We start from the raw sequence: 25824 nt of genomic DNA, 5'->3' as shown, positions 1-25824 counted from the left end.
GAAACAAGATGAGACGAGAAGAGACGAGAAGAGAAGAAACAAGATGAGACGAGAAGAGACGAGAAGAGAAGAGACGAGACGAGAAGAGACGAGACAAGAAGAAACAAGATGAGACGAGAAGAGATGAGACGAGAAGAGACGAGACGAGAAGAAACAAGATGAGACGAGAAGAGACGAGAAGAGACGAGACGAGAAGAGACGAGACAAGAAGAAACAAGATGAGACGAGAAGAGATGAGACGAGAAGAGACGAGACGAGAAGAAACAAGATGAGACAAGAAGAGACGAGAAGAGACGAGACGAGAAGAAACAAGATGAGACGAGAAGAAACGAGATGAGACAAGAAGAGACGAGAAGAGAAGAGATGAGACGAGAAGAAACAAGATGAGACGAGAAGAGACAAGAAGAGAAGAGACGAGACGAAATGAGAAGAGACCAGACGAGAAGAGACGAGAACAGAAGAGACGAGAAGAGAAGACACGAGACGAGAAGAAATGAGAAGAGACGAGACGAGAAGAGGAGAGATGAGACGAGACGAGACGAGAAGAGACAAGATGAGAAGAGACGAGACGCAAAGAGAAGAAACAAGGAGAAGAGACAAGAAGAGAAGAGACGAGACGAGACGAGACGAGACGAGAAGAGAAGAGAAGAGAAGAGAAGAGAAGAGAAGAGAAGAGAAGAGAAGAGAAGAGAAGAGAAGAGAAGAGAAGAGAAGAGAAGAGAAGAGAAGAGAAGAGAAGAGTTTCATTTAGTTATCAAACACAGCATGTCCCTGTTTGTTAGGGCTGGGTATTGACACAAATTTCACAATTCGATTTTAAATTCACATGCTTGCGATTCACATCAGATCCTGATAAGATTTAATAAACGATTCATTTGGATATATGTCAGTACAGTGTCAAATTGCTGTAAACTATACAGCAACCTGTCAGTCTTAAAAACAAAATTAACAACTAATTGTGTACAAACATTTAAAATTACATGGTACAATTGAGTAAGTATCTTTCAACATACCTTCTTATGTTCATTTATCTTTATTTTGTGCTATAACTAGTAGTAAAGTGGAAGAGTTGATCAGTTCACTTCCCACAGCGATCAGTTACGCCACATTATAGAGCAACAAACGTTTGAATTTTGTAATAAAATTTACATAATTTGAAATCCAAGACTTTGTTTCAAAAAGCAACAAAGCTCTCAACTTATTGCAATTTATTGGATGGCGGACAATGTTTGGTCAATTTTGGTTTACACATCAACTGAAAAACAGCGCAGCACAAAATATTTAAGAATCTATATCAGTTAATCAAAATTAGAATTGATTATAATAGGGAAATTTATATTTTCAACCCAACCCTACTGTTTGTGATGGTGGTGGGAACAAACTATGGAAAATCTGGAGAGATTCATGAAAAAAAGCAATGCGTAACATATTAGCCACAGTAGCACAAATGATGCAATGCTACTCAAATAGTTTAATGCAACAAAAACAAAAAACACCAAAAAAGGCTTCTATGTCTCTTAATAATTTGAACAATAATGGCTGTGCAGACTATGAATGGCTATTATAGAGCAATTACGCAACACTAGAGGCAATTGATTGTGTATTTTGTAGTGTACTTGATATAGAATTCAACAAAGTGCACAAATAAGTGTATTTTTATTGAAGCATGATTAAGGAATGATTAATTCCTTTCCCTTCCTCCATTAGCCATCTGTAAGGTCCCACACGTTAGCAAAAGAACAGCTGGCCGGTGAAGGACGACTCAAACAAAAGGCATATAAAAACGTCCTAAAAGACTGAGCATTATCTCAAGATACTTAGCAACATACCAGATGCTTTAGTTTCAAAGCATGACAGGTGTAATTGCATGCAAAATTGATGTAGGTCAGTGCACTTTGTTTGCCGTAATGAAATGACGGATGAGAAAAGCATAACAGCGGTGATTTCAGGCGAACGCTTACTCACCACAGTCATAAGGATGTGAGCATGGAAAAGCAACTTTATATTTAGTATTAAGTTGAATTAAAAGTTGCACAACCAAAATGTAGGTCATCATTTGAAAACATTTCAAGAAATGGCAAAGTTTGAAAGAGGGAAGTGATAGAAAAGGTGTTAAGTACAGGTTGAATTTTTGGTCAGAAGCATCATAATAATAATACAAAAATATATCATATGATAGATCTATTTATATATTCTACTTTCAGTAACACAAGTGGCACATGCAAAATCCGTAATCAATACAAGAGCACTCAGTTTAGAAACACAGAAAACCCCTTTAGAAGAACAGACACTCCATAAATAAGGATCACACATAAATTATTTAGAAAATTATTTTAATTCAGCACTAATTAAGTAGGTAATGTATGGAGATACTGTATTAAAGCCGTGATCTGTGATCCTTTTTCATGCAGTGCTTTGCTCAGATCAGTGTCAGTGAACACACAGCCCGTAGAGGAGCTCTAGGTAAGCCAGCGGTCGGTTCAGTGCGCTCAGAGAGAGCTAAAGGCCAACGCTAACAGACACACGGTCACCTGGACATATTCTTCAGATTGGTGAAATGTGCACTGCTGATTGGTAGAAAGGAAAGAACAAGAGCAGGGAGTTATCAGGGATGCATCGACATTTAGGACTGATAAGCCGATAATGCTTTTTAAGTTACTGCCAATAACTGATAAATGTGACCCTGGATCACAAAACCAGTCACATGTCGCACGGGTATATTTGTGGCAAAAGCCAACGATACATGTGGGTCAAAATTATCGTTTTATTATGTAATTATTATGTTCCATGAAGATATTTTGTAAATTTCCTATCGTAAATATATAAAACATGTATTTTTGTGAGTGAATGCAGCACAATCGCCAGCATAAATGCACAACTTTAAAGGAGATTTTCTCAATGTTTCGATTTTTTTTTTGCATCCTCAGATTTCAGATTTTCTAATAGTATCTCGACCAAATATTGTCCTATCCTAACAAACCATATACATCAACAGAAAGCTTATTTATTCAGCTTTCATGTGATGCATAAATCTCAGTTTTAAAAAAAATTGACCCATGTGACTGGTTTTGTGGTCCAGGGTCACAAATGGCAGATTTTAAAATTCTTCACTGTTTTTGAAATACGATAAAATGTTTATTTATAAAGCACAATTTAAAAACAACCGAAGTTGACCAAAATAATGTATAGTAATAAAAATAGATATATTTATTTTGAGATTTGCTAAAGACTCATTTCAACAGCGTAATTAAAGTACCAGTGTTCTGTGGAGATTAATTATAAATGAGCATTACATAACAGCAAAGACGGGCGTCTGTAATATCGGCGATTTGCACAGGATAAGTGCAAAAAGAGATGAGCGTCTACTGATTTTCTCTTTTTAAGTTTTATAAAGGGTAAAGAAGGCTGCAGTCTGGAGAAAGTTCAGAATGGGCCATTTGGATGGGATTAAAATGACAGAGAAGGTTAGTAATTATTCACATTATCATATCAGTGTATTATTATAGTATTATTTATATACTATAGTATATATAGTATATTTTTAATTAGCTTAAATTTTTGTTGTAGTAATTTTAGTACTTCAACATACACTTATTTCAGTCATTTCAGTTTAATTTCTAATTTTCATTTAAATTGAAGCTTTTTTCATCTAAAAATGATATTTTAGTTTAATTTCTGTAATGATTTAGGTAACATTAACAGCGCTGTAGTACATTACACTCCGAATAGGGAATTACACTAACTGATGTTTTTATTAATAAATCTACTAACACACACCACATCACATATCGTCACTGTCGGGCGGAAACCTCGTGTCTCCAAAAAATGCTACTTTTCAGGAAATGGAAAAAAACACTGTCTTTTTTAAATAATTAAACATCGCATTGTCAAAGCTGATATTGTGGCATCATAAATGGTCAGACAGTTGAATGTGTCATTATATTAATTACACTGTAGCAAAATCAAGCTCAAATGGAGTTACAAGGTTTTTGACTACCGAATTTCAGATAATTTCGGACGTACGTGTGTTGTCCATCATTAGAACCGCTGTATCTGAGGCAGAAAAGGCATCGCATTACGTTTTCAAAAACATACAGGTTATGGAGTTTACTGTAGCTATGTGGGCAAAAATACAGTACTTTTTCAAACAACCACGTCTCTATGTATCATTGCATTGCAAACAAGCAGTGACGAAGTGTGTGCAGCACTTAATTCACGATAGAGGTGGGTGGAGTTATGAGGTTTGACTGACAGTTTGAGTATCCAATGGAGTTATGAGGTTTTAGCAAGCAATATTTTTCATTTTACATGCAAAACCCACAGACAGATATAAAGGGTGACCAATAATAATGATTTATGAATAAAAATGACGAAATATGGAGATCCGAGGTTTCCACCCGACATTCAGGTCTCTGTCTGCTAACTCAGAAATTGAGAGTGCAAAAACATGTTTGTTTAATCTCATCCATGGCTGATTCAATGAAAGAACGATGCTATATTTGAAACTTCTTACCTGCCCTTGTTCTCCTTCCCTTTGACTTTGCTGTCTAGGCCTTTTCCTCCCTGCGGATCCCATTCGACGCCCCGGTCCTCCACCTTCAGATTCAGATGAGATGACGTGGAGTCAAAGCTGAAGTTAAATGCTAACACAGAGAGACACAACCATCAATATCACAGAAGTACTAATGGAACAATTCAGTAACATTCCTTTTTACAAATAAAACTACTGTCAAAAGTTTGGGGTCTATAAGGTTGTGAAATATTATAGCTATAATTTTATAATGTTTGAATGTCTGTTTGAAAATATTGTAAAATGTCATTTATTCCTGTGATCAAAGCTGAATGTTCAGCATCACTCACGCTCAAGAAACTTTTATGATTGTTATCAATGTTGAAAAACAGTATTTTTACAGGATTCTTTGATGAATGTAGAGAACAAAAGAACAGCATTATAAATGTCTCTACTGTCACGTTAAAAAAAAAAATCTGACCCCATACCTTTGAAAAAACACACAAACACATATGCATATATATATATATATATATATATATATATATATATATATATATATAATGATTTTACATAGTTTAATACACAACCCTACCTCTAGTTTCCAAGGTGACCGGGTCCGAATAATCACCTGCGGCTGCTTTGTTACATGCTCGTACCCGGAAGTTCATGAATTTGGAGTCAAATCTTAACCCTGCCGAATGAATAGAATATTGAATATAATATAGAATATAAGTGGGAAATGTAGAATATTTTAAACAAGGTCATGAAAAGCAGCACATAACTGCTAATTTTATTATCGTTAAAACTTATAAAAATTTTCATTACTTGAAATAAAACAACCATTAGCTAAAATAAAACAGAAAAAACAAACATTTTTATTTCAGCTAGTTGCAAATCCAAAAATTTTCATTTTTGTTTAATTTTAGTTGAAGTAGTAAAATAACTAAAACTAAATAAAACTAAATATATATATATATATATATATATATATTAAAAACAACAAAAAACAAAAATCTAATAAATAAAATAAACAATAAAATCTAATTCAAAATATTAACAAAAACTATAATAGTATGCATATTATTATTATATTATTTTCAGGGAAACACACGGCTAAAGTAGTTCCAGGCAGCTGACAACAGCAAAAGAACCAAAACCTAAAATCACACTGATCGAGCAAAAACAATTTAGTAAACAATAGGATAAAAATGTCCAATTATTTCCATGTTTTTGCCCCAAAATGACATTTTATTATGAACGGAAAACACATACTCTCTTTCTCCCGCTCAAACACACACACACACACACACACACACACACACACACACACACACACACACACACACACACATACAGTTCAGACACACACTCGCACAGAAACGTGTTGTCAGTGCTGCTCTGATGATTTTATCAGTAAAATAGTTTAGCAACTTAAAAGCTACGTGACATTTCTCACTAGTGAGGTAATAACGGTGCTGTTCTTGAAGCAGATAAACTTACCGTTTCGCTATTAGTAGAGACGCACAGACTCAGGTAATTCACACACGCTTAATCAATCTTCTCTCTCTCTCTCTCTCTCTCTCTCTCTCTCTCTCTCTCTCTCTCTCTCTCTCTCTATAACTACATTAATAACTTGATTAGACTACCATCAGTGGCTCAAGCCTCCATTACTAGCTCTAAAATGACGTTTTGGAATAAGCAACGGAGGCATGAGATGAGATGCGTAATAAATTACTCCTACATGCAAAAGTGTTTAAAGGACAAAAACCTGACAAATGTTTCGAAATACAACATCTGAATAATGTCTTGAGTTGAGGTAACCGTAATATAAGCAGAATAATTGACTTGAATTATAAGATTGGGCCGTTGAATTATTGAAAATAATGCACACCCGAGCTGTAACGGCCATGATGCACCACGCATCCCGTCATCAATTATTCCTTACATCAACTGTGCTAAAGCAACTCTGCAGCTGCACAATGCCATCAGCACCTTGTAGTGTGTGTTCAGTGGTCCTGATGTCGTCCAGCACCTCCCAGCACAGCTCGTCCTTCACACGCGGCAGACCCTCGTGGCTGGTCTTTCTGTACTCTAAGATGTAATGGTCGATCTTGCTGTCCTCCATCGGCATTCTCCAGCTGACGGTCACCTCATTATCCATCACCAGACAGTCCCCGAGCACGATCTCTGGGGCTCTTGGCACTAAGTGGGGAAGATCACAACAGAGCACTGAGTGTTTTCATGCATACTCACTGTATCACCTTTTTTGTGTTTCAAATAGAGATCATGAGTTTCCTACGATTCTGAGCAGACAACTACACAAAATAACATTTATTAGAGGTTCTGACAAAATGCTAATTGCTGCAGTCTTTTTAAAATGTTTTTAAAAAAATCGGGTTGAGTGAATGATTCAATGACTCACTCATAAAGACTGGATGAATCAGCTTTTTTTAACGCATCTCTTGAATGAACGATTCAATGACAAATATATATTTTTAACAGTCACTTGTCGCCACTTAATGGTGTAATGATGTAATTGATACAATCTTTATATTTGAAGCATTAATTGACCATTTGCACGGTTACTTCCTGGTTTTCGATAAGCCAGCTTGGGCATTTTTAGCTGTCCTCTGTCCTCACTGTACATCTACACTAAACCATCAATGGTTGACTTTTTAATGTTGTATTTATATTTTCATGCAGTAATCACACATACCTAATTTTCCATTAAACCAGTTTTATTGACTTGAAGCTAATGGGAACGTTTGAATAAGAAACACAGTGTCTTTAATTGGGCACACACACACCAGCACTTAAATTGTTGTTTTTAATGTGATGACCAAAAACATAATTTTTTCATCCTTCTGAGATTGTCCCTATTTGTAAAACTGAACATTTCAAGATGAAGAAATCCAATATTTGATAGGAAACACTTTTATTAAAAAAAGACATTAATTACCACAATAAAATGTAGATGGCGGCAGAGGAGCATTTATTGGCTCATATTAGCCATTGCCTGTAATATTTTTTCACTTAGTTTCACTTTTGAATAAACATTAAATGTTATAAAATCACTAGGTTTAAAAATTAATTTTGTCAAGGTGAAGTATGAAGTACTCACAAAAGTCTCATGAAAAACAGTAACTTTTCTTGCAAATGAATTACACTGAAATCACAGAAGCTGTCCGTCAGTGCAGCACAAGCTCACTGATTTCGGCACACTTGTGAAAACTCCCATTTTGTTCAATGAATCTAACTAAAGTGCACAATAGATCTTCAATTTACAGGGTTGATGCTTTTTTCACACCAAAGTGTGAAAACTGATGGTTGAACTGAATTTTGCTGAGTAGGAACACTGAGAGACGTGTCTTTTTTATGTCATCTTGCGTTTAAATAACTAAACTAATGCTAGGCCTGACTATTTAAGTGAATATATTCTGTTTATAAACTAAGCATTACACTATTGACGTTCTTAAAGCTACCTCAGGACATTGAAGATACCACCACACCAACAAACAACATTTTACCGGAAGTTTTCCAGCAGGCTTTTATATTTTTGCGGAAGTTTTTACGAATGTTCTGTGAATATGGTCAATTTACTTTTAAAAGATGATTTACTCAATGTTGATCGCAGACATCAGTGTTTATATACCCTCTATAAACTTTTATACCAGTACTTCTATGATAATTTCAATATTTGTAACAGAAATATTAATACTGTGTGATTGAAAATACTGTTTGTGAAGGAAGGAAAATAAACTAGTTGCTAATTAAGGAAACTGATTTTTACCATCTAGCCTCATTATATTTGGCAGACTGAATAGGTCCAGTAGAGTAAATTATATTGTATCTCTGATATTGTATATTGCAAAACCTGGACAAATTGATCGACAGTCACAGAGCCGGTCACAATCAACAAAGCTTATTGGCAATTTAAATAGTTATTATCCAGCATGAAAATATGCTTTCCAACTAATGTAAATCAATATTTACATAGTATAATAGTAGTAAATGCATCTCTCTCACATGTGTCCCGCTTTGTTGTAGGACGTAGATGTGATTTTGTGGGACAGAGTAATAACCAGGTGGTCACATTAAAAGAGAGTTACTCTATTTATATATACTAAAATATGTTCTAAAATCATGTTGTGTGTGTGAGATCATCTCGTATCCTAAATAACCTGTTAAAGACACCCGTCCAAAGATAACATCCAGTCGTAAATAACACCATTCTTCACTTGCTCTATTGCAGTTACGCTGTACAGTCACTCTGATCCTCCCTGCTTGTATTAAAAGCACAGATCTGTCATTGGCTATATCACTATATATTTAGCAGCTGATGCTATTTCATAAGGGGAATTCTGTAGATGTCAGAATGTGCCAGACAATGTTGAAAGGTCAGGAAATCAGAAAATGTGTGATGTTAAATCTCCACATATTTGACATTAACATAGATTCTGTATTTTGTATTTTTGCAAGTCGTCAAATAATGTGTCACGTTCATTTATGCATGTCAATCGAGCAAGAAGAATTTTGCAACGTTGCAGACATTTTAGGATGATCAAACTTACAATTATGTAAGAAATATCCGATCAATGCACTGAGAATTTTAACTGTTAAAATTATGTTGAATATTTTTATCTGATCTAACCATATCGAGTTTTGACATCGCAGAAATTAGCTCTCAATGCAGGCTAAATCTACAAAAAAATTATATTATATATATTATATATAAAATTATTAAATTATATATATATATCTATATATATATATATATATATTTTTTTTTTTTTTTTGCTTTTTGAAGAGAAAGACAAAACTGAATTCAAATCACATGTATACAACATTACAAAGATGTCTTCTCATTTTACATTACATTACTTAACACTACTTCCCCCACCCTATTTTCTCCCAAAAGTTAAACCATGGAAAGGGAGAATAAATAAAAATAAAAAATAAAAAATAAAAGTATTGTAAAGTACCTTTGTTTCTGATTGACTAAATCGTACTCCAAATTATTTTTTAATGAATACCAGGCAATGGAACAATATCTGTGCAAATATTAAACTGGCACAGTCTGGGAAGATTACCTGGGAATGTCAGTTTTAGAAAATGAATATTCATGAAATGTGTCATTTGGTGTCATAAGGACAGAAGCAGAGAGATTCTTAAACGCAGAGACTTATATCAGGGGTCGTCAAATGTAAAGGTGGCCCATGAGTGATGAGGCAGAAAGATTTAGCAGAAAAGTTGATATCTACTGAAGCGTTTAGAAAGCCAATCAGAAATGCACTACCCGAATCCTCTTCCTGAACTGTAATATCAGCGCTGAGAGGGGTGCTATTTTACAGTGATATTTTTAAAATGCTGACGAAATTTGGTGCATTTGTAGACCTGTGAGCCAGAGTGACTCACAAAAGAGCAGAGTCATCATGACACATACAAACCACAAGAGCAGATGAAACAAGAAGTCAGTGCGCTTACCCTATATGATGAGCCACAAATCAGCAGAGCTCATCATAACACATGCAAATACAATCTAAAATATTGATTTTAGATAAATATTGATTTAAATATTGATTGAACTGTAAGACTTCGGGCCAGAACTACTGAAGAAATGCAGGGAAACATTAGTGCTGAAAATGCATGGACAGGGTTATTTTTGCGGCTGACCTTATTGCATATGCATTTGTAGGAGTTTCCCTTTCAGACATAAAATTGTATTGACAGTATTTAAATGAATCATGCAATGTGATTTACTAAAGTTTGCGCTAGTCAATTTACTGGTATTTGTGGCATTATTATGTGGTAGAAGGGAGGGAATTTTCTCCACTCTTCTTCATTTATTTAATATGCCAGAGTAAGACGTTATCCGAACATATCGTTTGCCAAGCCATGTGATTTTTTATGTACTTCACATGTGTTGTTAGCAGATAACCTGCCCCTGAATATCATCGACCCTACGCTGATATGAGCTGCTCTTCATAGATTGTGTTGGTCATCATAATGAATGAATGAATGAATGAATGAATGAGCTACTGCATCTGTTCTTTAATTTGCACATTATCCGTAAATCTGGCCCTTAACCCCCTGAGGTCGGCTATCGCGCCGGCGCGATAGGCTCGTTTTTTTCTGTATGAGTGCAAAAAAATAATAAAATAAAAATATTAATTTTTATCTTATATGCTTGTGTTATACATCTATCTATCCTGTTAAGTGTGTATTATTTTTTTGTACACTCACAATAAAAACAAAGTGTTGTGCTTTTCGCCAAATAAAGAAAAATAAACACGAAGCGAGTTCTGCCTTCTCTCTGTCCGTGTCGTCCATTCTGAAACGCGTCCGAAAATGAATCCTAACTCAGCGAATACTTCTCACACAGGCACGTGAGATATGTCTTTATGAAGCTTGAAATCTCCTCTTTTAAATTAAGTAATTTATATAAAAAACAAATGTTTTCAACTCATGTAATCCGTTTGAAAGCAAGGAGAGGTACCGTTTTTCCTTTCTGCCTCATTATCTCTATAATCAGCTGCGGCCGCCCCGCCCCCGGCGCGATTCACATGTAAATCGTTAGATGATCTAGTATGCAGCGCACCCGCCCCCTGATCAATGCCATAAAAAGTTTCTTCATCAGACTTACTGATAGTTCATCGCGTTTTGAGTATGACACGCTTCTCCGGTAATAAAGACTCCCTTCAGATGATTCTGGACAGCGAGGAAGAATGCACCTTTTCCTCAGAGGAAGATTGTAACTCAGACGACGAACGGCAGCATATTGAAGAGCGAAGTAAGTTTTACTTAAAAGTCTTTTGTCTTTTATTTTTCGTGTTCGCATTTATGAGGAAAAAACAATATTACGTGACAGTTCTCCATTATGGACGCGAGCGCTCTAAAAAAATCACTAAAAGACTTTCAAACTTTCACAGAGACCTCAAAACAGAAAGTACAAATCCTTTCTTTAAAACGAATTTCGTTTTGTATCAATTGTATCTTACTTTTAATATTTTTTTCATTAACAAATTTCCTGGATTTAAACTGCAAATTAACATTTATATTTCTTATAATAAAAATGAAAGACCTATGTTACAGACATATGAAAGACAACATTTCGTTGATTAGTTTTGGATAAATTATACATTTTTAATGTAAAATATCTGCCACCTCAAATAAGCTTTTGTTTGCCAATATTTGCTTATGTTAAATATAATATGTTTTGTCAAAAATAAAGTTATCAAATAATCAATCAAATCCTTAACTTTGAAATATGTATGATAAAATGTATACTTTAGTTTTTACAAAGAAAGATTACACTTGAATTGTTGTTGTAATTGTAACCTTTTTAATAAAAAAAAATATTTACAAGGTAGATGTAAACAAACTATTAAAAGGTAAATATAAGCCTTTTCTTTAAATAACTTTTATTGTGTTTTATTATTGACAAATTTGGGGAGCACATAAATATTCCAAAACTGAAAATACAGTATGAGAATTAACTGCACAATTACTAGACATGTTTTCCTTGGATATTATAGGCCAAATTGCAAGCACAATATGAGGAAAAATAAAAAAGAATTGAGATGCTTCCAACTGTTGCGCTTGCATTCTTGTGGCTCAGTGACTCACCTGAATGAATGGCTAATTAAGTATGCAGGCCCCATTGTCTCCTCAGGTGTGAACCACTACATGTACATGACCGTTGACGCCCACTCCGCATATGGCCTTTCCAAACAGAAAGTGCTTTGCAAAATTCAAATCAATGTATTGTGTTATGTGAATGATAAGACAGGGTGATTTTCACTTCATTTTGAAGAAAAAACACTAGGCGATGACATCTTTTAGACAAAAGTCTTATTGGCACATATTTAGAATGTGTTTTATGGCCTTATTTCAGAAACTTTAGTTTTTAGTTTTTTCAATAACCACGCATAAACATTATTCTCTCAAAAATGCAGACATGTACATTCTTGTTGCTCACATTTCATGGTAGCCCTGTTTGTGCTAAATAGTGTGTAATTTTTTTTTGCCATTAATATGTTTATAAGCAACTGAAAAAAGCAAAAATGTCAGGGCATGTCAGAACATCTCAAGGACCCCAAAAACACCTTAGACCCCAGAGGGTTAAACTCAAAATCACGAAACAAATGCTTTTTTAGGTAATTTGCCAGCAATGCATCTTTAATTAAGAACTCTGATAATGTTTATCATTTAAAGTGCCCCTATTATGCTATTTTAAAGTTTCCTAATGTTGTTTTGGAGGCTCCTACAAAGGTACATCCATCAAAGGTAAAAAAAATGTTAAATTTTCTCATAATATAGGCCTACATTTGCACATCACCACATTTTCAATGATTCTCAAACGACTCGTCAGATGAATCAATCTCTCTAAATCCCTCCTTTCCGTGAGCTACTCTGCTCTGATTGGCCAGACAGCTCAGTCTGTTGTGATTGGTCTACATGCCCATTGCCATAAGAACGTCAGCTCTGCTTGTCCTGAGGCTTTCTACCCCGTAAACTAAACACAGTAACGAACAATGACGTCGATTTTACCATATCAAGGTGAGCACGATTCTGATGATGAAACACTGGAAGAACTGTTCATTCAACCCGAACCTCCATCGCAAGGAAGACTCTAGCAGGATGTTTGAGGTACAGTTTGAGGTATTATGGGATGTTGCAACTGTAATTCCTCACCATCAGCATTATCAAGTGCATGTCCATCAACAAACCCGTTATTTTACTTATACTTATTATTTACAGAGTATGTTTCTAATTTATTGCGGTGAACATGTGGAAACTGTATCAATAACAGTGCATACATTAGCCGAGCTCTAGCGTGAATGACTGTAACATAAACTTTGGTAAAACAAATCTTGCTCCATGCTTAGTCTTTCCTCAAATTAGTGAGAACGACAGACAATCTGCATTAATAGAGACAGTTTTAGGTAATAGTGGCCCACAGCTGATCAGCAGAAGTATTTCAGTAAGACAGTAATAACGTGAGTTAGCCAGTTAGCATCTTTCAAGAGCAAGCGGTTTGCTTCAACGCCATCTGCAGTGAACTCCGAGATTTGAGAAGCAGTCGTCAGTGAAATAAAGGGAACACAGCAAAAGTTTAGGATTATACTGCTGTGATATCGTAGTAAAGATGAATTTTAACCACTGATTCTTCACATGCTCGTCCTTGGGCAGTGTTGTAGAGCACAGTGTCTTCTCGACATGATCCAGTATCCACAGGAGTCAGCTGCCGGTTTGAGGTTCAAGGTTTCCCTGGTGTCTGCGCGATATGCTAATGTTTCGTCTCGACGTCACAACGAAACGGATTATGACTCGTTTGAAAGACGATTCATTTCATTGACTCAGAGTCGACTCTTACTTTTGAAAGACAATAACTTTATAACCTAACCTAACCCTAACGGTGAACTTTCAGATTTAAAACTTTGCAGGATGTTTTCATTCACTTAGAGCTAGATGCTACACACTACATGAAAGGTCATCTTCAAAAATCCATAATAGGGGCCCTTTAATGCAATATAGGTTCTATAGCAGGCCTATTGCATGAATACCTGGGAAAAGGATCACATACATACCTGTAGTTTTCAAATAAGCCTGAAATACTTGATTAGCTTGATTAGCTGTGTTTAATTAGAGTTAAATCTAAATTCTAGGACTTTGGCCCTGTTTTGCACCCCTGTGTTAGATTCTTCTATCACAGGTTTAGTAACTAAGATGCAGATGGTGGACGCTGAGTAGCTCATAGGTTGTAGGTTCAAACTCAAGAGAGGTTGATCCGGTAATACAAGCAGCGAAATAACCAGTTAGTAATTAATGAACTCACCGGGGAGGAACTTGAGGCCCTGCAGCATCTGTCTCTCCTGACTGAAGTCCACCATCAGGTGCGTCATGTTATCTGTGGCTTTGGGCTTCATAGTCAAGCGGAAGGCAGGAGCCATTGTGACCCTACAAGAGCAAAATAATAAGGATATGGTTATTTGATATATATAACTTTATAAAATGATTAGTTTCAATCCTTGATTCTGATTGGTCAATAGCTGTGTTTTATTCATGATAAAACACGGCTATGACGGCTTCACCCAATGGTTCTATGTATCACTACACAACACCGCTAGCAACCACTCTTAGCAACGTCTCTGAGCATTCTCATTGATGTTGTTCATTGAAGCTTATAGAGTAGAGTATTATGAGAGATCGAGTAAGAGATTGCACCTGCATTTACAGTAGATATAGCATCTTCCTTCAGGTCAGTCCTATATTTGTAATAAAATCCGTTTGAATGTCCGTTTCGATATCTTGTCTTTAACAGTTATGGGGTTTTCCCGTGCCCTGAAACGCTAGTCATTTGCTTGCTTCTCCATGTTCACAACCAGTTTTCGTCCTTTCAATATAAAAGTCTTCTCTGCTGACTGACTCACTCATAAAGACAGTCTTTGCCGCCATCTAAAGGCCAAATAATGTATCAGGGACTATTTTTTCCAGTGGAAGGAAGGCTTTTAGTGATTTTACTTCATGAAAGTTGCATTGAAACATAATTATTATTATTTTTTGGGCTTTAATATTTATATTGTGTGGTAATTTATAAAAGCAATAAGGTACTCGAGGCTGTGGTGTATTGTGAATAAGTCACTCCGCCTAACAACGCCCTTCAGTGACTTACTCACGATTCAGCACAAGTATGGAAGCTTGTTTCCACCACAGAAAACATTTTAAAAGATAATTGCAACTTTTTATCTCACAATTGCGAGTTTACATCTCGTAATTCTGACTTTATTTCTCAGAATTGCGAGATATAAAGTCAGAATTGCGTGAAATAAAGTCGCAATTGCTTGTTATAAAGTCAGCATTGCGAGATATAAAGTCAGAATTGCGTTAAAGTTGCAATTGCGTGTTATAAAGTCCGAATTGCGAGATATAAAGTCAGAATTGCGTGAAATAAAGTCGCAATTGCGTCTTATAAAGTCAGAATTCTGACTTTTTTCTCGCAATTGCGACTTTATATCACGCAATTCTGACTTTATAACATAATTGCGAGTATATATCTCAAGATTTAAACTCACAATTGTGAGATATAAAGTCCAATTGTAAGGGAAAAAAAAGACTGACTTTTTTTTCTTTTTTTTCTCAGAATAGTGTATATCTCACAATTCTGACTTTATAACACGCAATTGCGACTTTATATCATGCAATTCTAACTTTATATCTCCAAATTTCAACTTTATTTCTCAGAATTGCGACATTATTCTCAGAATTGCTACTTTATATCTCGCAATTGCGACTTTATTTCTCAGAATTGCAACTTTATTTCTCACAATTCTGACTTCATATCTCGCAATTCTGAGAAAAAAAGACAATTCTAACTTGATATATTGCAATTGTGAGTCAGAATTGTGAGATAAAAAGTCGCAATTATTATTATTTATTATTCAGTGGCGGAAACAAGCTTCCATAGCCTCGAGGACCTTATTGCTTACAAAGATACAGCTGAGTCATATTCCATTATTCAGAACTCCTGTGACCTCTTCTAGTGTTCAGTTTGTTTATTTCCATATTAACAGTGTGGAAGAAATATTTCAGTTTATTCTGAGCTTTAAAAAAATTATTTTACTTAAGTGTTCTCAGATTTTTGGATCATACTATACTTGTGCTTCAGACCTCTGAGTAGCCATTTACATGGTTACATAACTGTTCTTGCAGTGTATTAAAATTTTTATTTTTTTTAATCAATCAATTAAATCAATTAAAAATATATATTTTATTTGCATGATCCGGATGTCGAGTTTGTTTCATTGAGTTTAAAGTTTCATAAATTCATGAGTTAAAATCTTCAAGCATGTGTTCTGAGTCACCATATTCCATAAAACATATTTTATGTAACTACGATTCTGTGAATTTTGGCATTTACTGTGTTAAAGGGGTCATATAATGCCATTTTTGTACAAGCTAATATGATTCTTTAGGGTCTAAATTAAAAGTTTGTAATATACTTTAATTAAAAATTCTCATTAGTATTGTAAGAAAACACTAATTTTACCTGGTCAAAAACAGCTCTGTTTTCAGCACGCCGTTTCAGTGCATGTGTCTTTAAATGATAATGAGCTTTGCTCACCCCGCCCCTCTGTTCTGTGCGTACACCGTATTAGACATTCTCTGACCGTATCTAACACAATAACCACGTGTTATTCGTTATAAACGTGGGATTATGAATTATATTGAGAACGTCGTACATAGAAAACATGCCGTAATGTACCCTGAGTGTAAACCTTAGACGCATTCATCGTGAAGCCTGCAGCAAGGTTTGCAAATTTCGCAAAGATTAATATAAATACTAATATAAAGGTTAATAAAACATTACACTCACATCTTCTGGAGGTTCAGCAGGAACACGTTGGTACCGATCCGTTTTTTCTCGTTTGTGAAGCTGTCTGGTGTGAAATGATTCACGCAAACAGGAAAGCACAGACGATCGTGGGGAATCCCTGTGAGGGAATCCCCGCGTCAATCCTTTGGGCATATCGCTTCAAAAACAAAACTCAGCCACTGCTTCTTCAACGGCTCGGATTTAGGAACATCCAAATGACTGCTGTGTTCCTTATTACATCTAAGAACAGAACACCACAATCGCTTAGACGCCATTCTGCTCCAGCATATCAACAATGGCGGACTACTATGACGACGGCTGTCACAGCTTGCTCAGGGCAGGTCTTGTGTTGAAACACGGCTGTCAATCACAATAGCGGGAGGGGCGTCCGATCTTATGACGTCACAATATCGAACGGCTTGATTTCAGAGATGGTCAAACATATAAGGAGATTAAAACAAAACCACTGGATGGATTTTTATCATGATAGGATGGTTGTGTACAGGCACTGCCAACAGACATTTCAGTGCAATCAACTTGTAAAAGTGCATGTACCATTATATGACCCCTTTAAGCATTGCGTTTTCATTTCACAGCCCTTCACAAGATTTAACAAGTCTATGTAAATTATTTACCAATGTGATGTAAACTTGGTCTTCATCCTCCACATATGATTTCATGAGGATCAAGTTTGAGTTACACTTTATTTTACAGTGTATTTGGCCCTGTTTACACCTGGTATTAAGATGCGTTTTGGTCAATCGGATCACAAGTGGATGACGCTAAATACAAGTGTAATCTTCATGTCTGTTTTGGGTTTTGTTTCATGTTCATGTCTTTTATTTTGTAGTCATGGTTCCTTTGTTTCCTGGTTTTGTCATGTGGTTTTCTGTTCTGTTTGGTCATTGGTTCATTACTTTCAGGTGTGTCTTGTGTGTGTGTGTGTGTGTGTGTGTGTGTGTGTGTGTGTGTGTGTGTGTGTGTGTGTGTGTGTGTGTGTGTGTGTGTGTGTGTGTGTGTGTGTGTGTGTGTGTGTGTGTGTGTGTGTGTATATATAAGCCCTTATGTTACCATTGTCTGTTGTCTAGCTTTGTTCCCTGTTACCTTGTGTGAGTTTGTTTATGTTTATCGTCAAGCCACAGCTTGATTTATTTTTGTATTTGTTCATGTTTTTGTAAATAAACTGCATATGGGTTCTTATCAAACTTTACAAACAGTAAATGATGCATAATTACATGCAAAAAGGACACCTTAAAATTACGGGTAACATTTTATTTTGTCCTTGTTGTGTCCTTGTTACATATGTTACATGTACTTACCATAGTAATAACTATAAATTATGCATAATTACATGCAACTAACCCTCAACCAAATCCTACTCCTACCCTAACCCTAGAGTAAGTACATGTAGTTGCTTAATATTACTCAGTGCTTAAATATATGATTACACTGTAACAATGACACCTTAAAATAAAGTGTAACCCAAGTTTGTACTTTTATAATTAATTTTCTATATTTTTTATATCAAAGACAATATTTGGCACAGTATCCCATAAATAACACAACGAGTTCCCACAGTGTGTAAAACAGGAGTTAGTGTGCTGGATTGCAGTAAAACATAGTCTGTTATCAGATCTTATTTCAGTAATCATCCAATTTTAAGGATAACACTCCCATTGTACATACATGTGGAATTAATTTATGCTTTAGAACTGTGTAATCAGCCTCACCGCTTTCATTAGAAGCTTTGCATTTCTAATGAATGCAAAGCTACCGCAGATAGGCTTACATATATATAAGGAGAATCTCGGGTTACAAAGCGTTGAGGCTGATAACACACTAGAGCTGCACGATTCTGGATAAATTGAGAATCACATTTTTTTTTTGTTTAAAATAGAGATTATGATTCTGAACAGACAACTAAATAAAATAACATGTAATTTACTAGAGGTTATGACAAAACATTAAATGCTACAGTACAGTCTATTTAAAAATGTTTAATACATTTGAATTTATAAATGTATCATTACTGGACGAATCAGCGTTTTTGAACGAATCTCTTGAATGAATGATTAAATAACGAACACATTTTTTAGTATCTCGTCGCCACCTACTGGTGTAGCTATGTAATTGATAAAATCGTTATTTGCTCGTACTTGTCGTGTTTTATAGACACAGGCGAATCATTGTGATTTAGGAATAAGATCGCGTGGGTGTTTGAATTGAGACCGCAATCTTTTTTAGCGATGAATCGTGCAGCTCTATTACACACAAACGACATACACAAGTGGTATGGCAGAGGTGATCTTATTTTGGTGGCTTATGTATTTAATGTTACACAATGTTATCCTTTCACTAGCAGGTAAAATTGAGCTTACTGTATTATTGCTACTAAGTGTCTGAGAATCAATTGCAAATGCAAATTAAAAGCAAATATAGTTTCAGCACACATCCTAATGCAAACAGTGAAAATCCTTGTTAACATGCATCACAAAAAAACACAGTTGTGTCCAAAATCGCATACGGTATAGTAGATACAACATTTGGCTTGAAATCTACTCTGTGACTGTTAAAGTATGTTCTATATAGTGCAAGTGTGTAAGATTAATGCGGCGCCAGTTGCGTTATGTTGTCATTCATACTACGTATTTGGACATACTACTCTTTTGGTGTAGTATTTTTCACACAATATATCATAGGGAAGTATTCGATTTCAGACGCAGCACATGACTAAAGTGTCTGAACGACCAACATAATGGCACACAGACAGTTGACTGAGATCAGACTCCTGTACACACACACACACACACACACACACACACACACACACACACACACACACACACACACACACACACACACGTTGGCATTACTATCATTAAGGGTGTGTTCATGCTTGTAGTGCCCTTGATTCAAAAAAGAAAATGGTGCATTTAGTACTGGTTCGCTTAGCGTTCACACTGTCATTTTTAAGACCGAAACTAAAGATTAAAAAAAGGCTTTAATGACATACATTTAGTGTTTGGATGTCTTTGTTCTGTGCTGCGTTCATATTTCAGTCGAACCGCACCAGAGTTCGTTTGGAGGCGGATCGAGACCCATCGCTTCAGTGTCTCGGTCCTCTTGTTTGATGCACACCAGAGTTCAGATGGCAGATTATTCAAATGAAGCGCACTAACAGAGCAATCGCACCAGAGTTTGTTTTAATCGAACCAAACCTGCCAAGTCTGAACAACACACCCTAAGAGAACCCTTCATTGACTAACCTTACCATTACTGAACCTTTTTGACATTTTTATATTATTGACTATTATAGTCTACTATGCTTTTTTAGCTTTTTGAATTGTGAGTAGAGTTGGGATGAACAGATTTCAGGTTTTCCCATATTGCAAAGACAATTGTGTCCCATAATTTAATAATAATAATAATAATAATAATAATAAATCATTTTTGTCCCACAAACTTTTCATCATGCATGCTAAACCTGTACTGAGACATGAATTTGAATTTTCCTTATTCAAATTCAAAACAAACATTCAACAAACACAGCCAAAAATTGCTTTGATTAAAGCCCTATTCGGACGGTAATTGTTTCGTATGTGAACGTCTGTAAAAAATACATTTCACGGCACCTCAGTGATAAAACTCATGCATTCCGATGCCGATATATTCATGGTGGAGGATCGAGTTTTGTGATCCTATGGACCTGGGGAACACACTGCTCACGTGATTTTCTGCTTATGCTTGGAATAATGATAATAAGTTCATATTTAATTTAATAATAGAAAAATAATATCCTAATTATTATTTATTTAAATCTGTTTAAAAATAGGAAGATAGATCTTCCGTATGTTATCTCAAAATGTTGGATGTCATTTAAAAAATGTGGAAATTAGCGGAAATAAGTTAATACATCCTGGTATTTACATGAGGTTAACATTAAGCTGCTTGGTTTATATTTTTAACGTGTATATATATGCTGCCATTTCAAATGTTTATGTGCATTTCTTCTTTCTCCTTTGAGTGGTGATGAAATATTGTTCTTGTGAATACTTTCCAGCATTTAAGTAATAAAAGTATAGGCTAGATCTTTAAAATGCATCCAAATTACAACGACGCGCAATCATTAACGTACGGTGCTCTGCAGTGCTCAAAAAGGATTTAAACAGTGAATTTTTAATTATCTCTTTTTTTATCTCTTTAAACACAGTGATGTGGATTTGGACGGCAATTAAATCACTACACGGCCTTGGTGTCAAAAAACAGTAACTAATTAAGCAAGGGATTGAGCCTGGGAGAAAAACACTGACATTCTGGATTTGGACGGCAATAAAATCACACTACCACCCCATGAGAAACAATTACCGTCAGTATAGGGCTTACACCGTGTCCTAACTACACGTAACGTCGTTTCCATGATAATCAGAGTGTTTGTCCTAACCAGCCGCGATGGCGACACGCGACGAATAAAGTTTAGAAACGGTTTCTATTTTTCTGCAACGTCGCGCTGGAACAACAAACACAAAGTGTGGCGATGATAATCTCAGGTGCTGTTTATGAGCTTTATTTAATGTTAAAAGCGTGTAATGTGACTTTGAATATTATTTAGTGCTCCAGCTTTGTAGCTGTAAAAGCAACAATGGATAATTCACCTCAGATCTTGAAATTAAAGGGATATTTCACCACTGGGAAGATAAATGTGTATTTAAATGGCTAATTTATGTAGTAGAAATGTGAAATTATTTTAGAAAGTTGGTGCCTTCTAGACTGAGAAAAGACAGAAAATGTATTTTTGCACGGTCATTCGAAAATGCTACCGGGTTTCTACTGATACAAAGCTTGATGCTAATTGGTGAAGTATCCCTTTAAACAAATGAAAACAAGAATGTTAAAACTGTAGCCTATGTATTTTTAATAATGTTTAAATGGTGTAATATTTGTGAATTTGATTATGTAGCCTTAAACATTTTCTTGCGAGTGCCGTCAAGATGACTCTCTGGTGCCGCGAGACTCCGCCCACACGCTGTTCTGATTGGCTGAGGGTTTTGATTGATTTTGACACATCTCGCAGTCGCGTCTAGTGTGGACAGACAAATTATTTGTCGCAGGAATCTTATCGCATCGCGTCTGGTTAGGACACGGTGTTAGGAGTGCAAAACAAAAAAATGTGAATGTATGTGTCATGCAGTGGACACACAACCGCACACAGAGAGTGGAACATATACTGTACCTATCTTTGATCTGTTTGGCAGCCTTGGAACAGTGATTGAGGTGAAGAAAAAGAGGAAGAGAGTAAAAAAGAGCAGGTCGTTAGTATCGCCATGCGGGTGAAGTGAAAGCATGCAATTCGGCTCAGTGCTGGACTGGATATACACACACAAACACAGGGTAAAGTAGGATCCTAAACATAAAAAGCACAGGTTAATGAGCAGTTTAATAGATTGTTGTTGTTTTTTTGTACATACATTAGATTTTCATAGATTCACTTTTAATAAACAGATCATAGAATCACAGACTTTTGTTATCCATTAGCATTACTTAAAGGATTCGTTCACTTCAGAATTAAAATTACGAGAATTTGTGGTTATAAACTGTATATAGATTTTTATTTTTGTTATAAAATGAGCGATGGTTTGTCTAAATAAGACTCTTAGATAAGGATCGTGTAGAGACTTTGAAACTGACATTTGGACCTTCAACCCGTTGGGCCCCATTAAAGTCACTATATGGAGAAAAATCCTGGAATGTTTTCCTCAAAAACCTTAATTTCTTTTCGACTAAAAGAAAGAAAGACATGAACATCTTGCATGACATCGGGGTGAGTAAATTTAATTCTGAAGTGAACTAATCCTTTATGTAAAAAATCAAGCAGAATTATTATGTATAATTCCTGTTTTGTTCCTGGTTCTCTCTGCCTGCAGTTTTAAAGTGCCCCTATTTTGCTATTTTAAAGAAGTTTTCTAATTTTGTTTTCAGGTCTCCTTCGATAGGTGTACATTCATCCAAGGGTAAAAACAAAAAGAAGTGTAATTTTCTCATAATATAGCATCAGCTCATTTCTCACAGTGAAACCAAACGCACATCAGCTCTAGAGGCTTTCAAAACACTTGATTCATACATGTTTTACCGTATCAAATCCAGCATGAGTCCTTATCCTTTGGATTTGCATTGGCAGCGACATGTCGACAACACAAACCAAACTCTTCCAGTCTCAGCTACAACTACAGTGTTTGAGCATCAAAGTAGACGTTGTTTGTGAGCAGCCGATGAAAACCATTATGCAGATTTGTTAAAAACTCATGTAGATTCAAGCAGTGAGTAAGACTGGCGACTCATTTCAGGCAGTTCTTTCTTCTTATCTTTGAAACTTTGCAGACCTTTTACATTCACAAACAGCTCTATCACACACTGCATGAAAGGTCATATCCGAAAAAGCATAATAGGGGCACTTTAAACAAGCCACAGTAAAGTAAACTTGGATTTTAAGAGACAACAAAACCAGCGTTTTAATAAATTACATAACAGATGTCCGAAGCTGCAACTATCCTTTATCAAACACATCAGTATGTGCCTACCTTAGTGAACTCTGCGTCGTCTGTGATGTGCAGCGCATTGTTAGCAAACTCCAGAAGCTCCTCTGCGCTCTCTAATGCACTGGTGCTCTGGGTCAGCTGGTTCTGGAGGACAGATAAATCATTATTAGTGAGTTTAAAATGATCTGTGTTAGGTGATAACATCCAGGCTAATTTTTTCTAAATTGAACAGTATAATCTTTTTTCTATTCAAGGCTTGTAAAGAGATAAACAATTGTGCATTTGTCACACTTAAAGGTGCGGTCCGTAGTTTTTCCTCTTTGTCGCCATCTCTGTTCGAAATCTGCAATTGCAGTTATTCACGGAATTATCAACATTACGTGGGTTGTGCCTCGGCACGGCACAGTGTGGACGAATCCAATGTTTTGAGGAGAATGTGCGGCTGTCCATCGCCGCTGGTGTGGATCCTGGCATTCGCAATCACAGATTATACTTTTTGGAAGTATGACCAACATAAGAATTTTTGACCGGAAAAAGTCATCTAAACAAGTAACATCCACTTTTGTTCTGGCCCACTAAGGGGGAAAAGCATAGCAGTAAATCATGCTAATTAAATCCATCGATCACATTTATCATATCATGTCAAACCGTGCAAATTATACTTTGTTCTCAAATTGTTAATGTTAACAACATCAGCATTGTGTGACATTTAATGCCCTTCCGATGTTTATCCTGGTTTTCGCACGGGCCGGTTACAGTCTCTTTTTCTGTAGCCACTCCGAAGTCCGAAGTCTTTTGCGTTTTACAACGGGTGAATCTCCAGTTGTCACTGGTGAATGTTGTTTGAACCTTTCTGGATCCGCCATCAAATTGATAAGTTTAATTATATGAAGTGCTGTGAGAAAAGGCTATAAATCTCCACCTCCAACATCCTCACACTCATAGCCGACTAGCCGAGACTCTTCTTTATGTGGACAGATGTGACGTAATGACGCAAAGACATGCTCGAATTTTCCGTGGAAATCCACCAGTACCACTGAAGTTAAAAACATTATTACAGGCTTACCGTTTTGAGCTACGGCAAGCAGAGAGTTTTGAACACTGGTTGGTTATGTATTTGCTCAAAATTGCTTTAGTTTGGATAATTTTTAACCCAAAAAAGTTACGAACTGCAGCTTTAAGCAAAATCACACAAGCAATTGTTTTTCCTAATTTCAACATTACTGTGATTCAGCCATTAACAGAAATCAGAGCTGTGTTGACATTCAGACCAACATCACAATTGGGAGCGTAATATTTCTTAACCCCATATGGCAACAATTAATTTCTACTTATTTCCTTGTTTTTCAGAAGAAAAAAAACCCAATATATTGCACTATGATGGGATAGCTATCCGACTGTGAAAAGATCAGGTGTAAATGCCTAAGATCCTTCAAGAGTGAGGTTCTGATCCACAGATTCTTGTTTTACATTACACTACACATTTTATTTCCACCTAAAAATGAGAGCTAAAGAAACATGACCTGACACTGAAAAGAAAAGAAAAAACAGCTCTACCCTAGATGTCATCATCCAGCTCAGTTCAGATCTCATCCGATTTTGTCAGTACAGTCAAATCAATAATATTACTGACTATTAAAGGGTTAGTTCACCCAAAAAGGAAGGTTCTGTCAGTAATTACTCTCCCTCATGTTGTTCCAACCCCGCAAGACTTTCGTTCATCTTCACAACACAAATTAAGATATTTTTGATGAAATCTGAGAGCTGTCTCACTCCTCCATAGGCTTCTATGTAATTGGCCCAGAAAAGTTAGTAAAGACAATGTTTAAAATAGTCCCAGTGACTACAGTGGCTCAACCACAAGTTTATCAAACGGCGAAAATACTTTTTGTGCAAAAAAAAAGACTTTATTCAACTATTCATGCTCCACCTCTCCGCCTCTGAGTGAGTTCACATAGTGTAACAACGCAGCGCTTCTGGGTTGTACATCAGAACGTAGGCTCACTATTGGCCAGCATCACACACATGACCAGCGTCGGCCAATAGTGAGCCTCCGTTCTGACGTACAACCCAGAAGCGCTGCGCTGTTACACGACGTGAACTCACTCAGAGAAACACAGAAGAAAATCAATAGTTGAATAAAGTTGTTATTTTTGTTTTGTTTTTTTTGCGCACAAAAAGTATTCTCGTCGCTTGATAAACTTAAGGTTGAGCCACTGTAGTCACTTGGACTATTTTAAACATTGTCTTCAAAACAAAACAAAACAAAACAAAACAAAACTTTCTGGGCCGGCAAGTTTCAAACCCTTAGAAGCCTATGGAGGAGTGATCCAGCTCTCAGATTTAATCAAACATATCTTCATTTGTGTTCTGAAGATGAACGAAGGTCTTACGGGGTTGGA

General features: G+C 36.0%; 1 protein-coding gene across 3 annotated transcripts in view; it reads right to left on the bottom strand.

The window, feature by feature from the left end:
• Positions 1-25824, bottom strand: part of fsd1l (fibronectin type III and SPRY domain containing 1-like) — a 53181-nt gene that overhangs the window by 7308 nt on the left and 20049 nt on the right. The window contains exons 4-10 of one of the 3 annotated variants that reach the window (XM_081365029.1): positions 23465-23566; positions 22120-22142; positions 14352-14473; positions 6506-6715; positions 5106-5204; positions 4514-4643; positions 2532-2567 (exon numbers count right to left, since the gene is read on the bottom strand). In XM_081365029.1, the coding sequence (XP_081221155.1) occupies positions 2532-2567; positions 4514-4643; positions 5106-5204; positions 6506-6715; positions 14352-14473; positions 22120-22142; positions 23465-23566 (722 nt within the window). The remainder of the gene's footprint in view (positions 1-2531; positions 2568-4513; positions 4644-5105; positions 5205-6505; positions 6716-14351; positions 14474-22119; positions 22143-23464; positions 23567-25824) is intronic. The other 2 variants (XM_081365030.1, XM_081365031.1) reach the window with 2 other exon arrangements.

The sequence above is a fragment of the Scardinius erythrophthalmus genome (assembly GCF_964197995.2).
Source record: "Scardinius erythrophthalmus genome assembly, chromosome: 5".
Lineage (NCBI taxonomy): Eukaryota > Metazoa > Chordata > Actinopteri > Cypriniformes > Leuciscidae > Scardinius > Scardinius erythrophthalmus.
The sequence above is the reverse complement of the archived record's forward strand: the minus strand, read 5'-3'. Positions and strand labels throughout refer to the sequence as shown.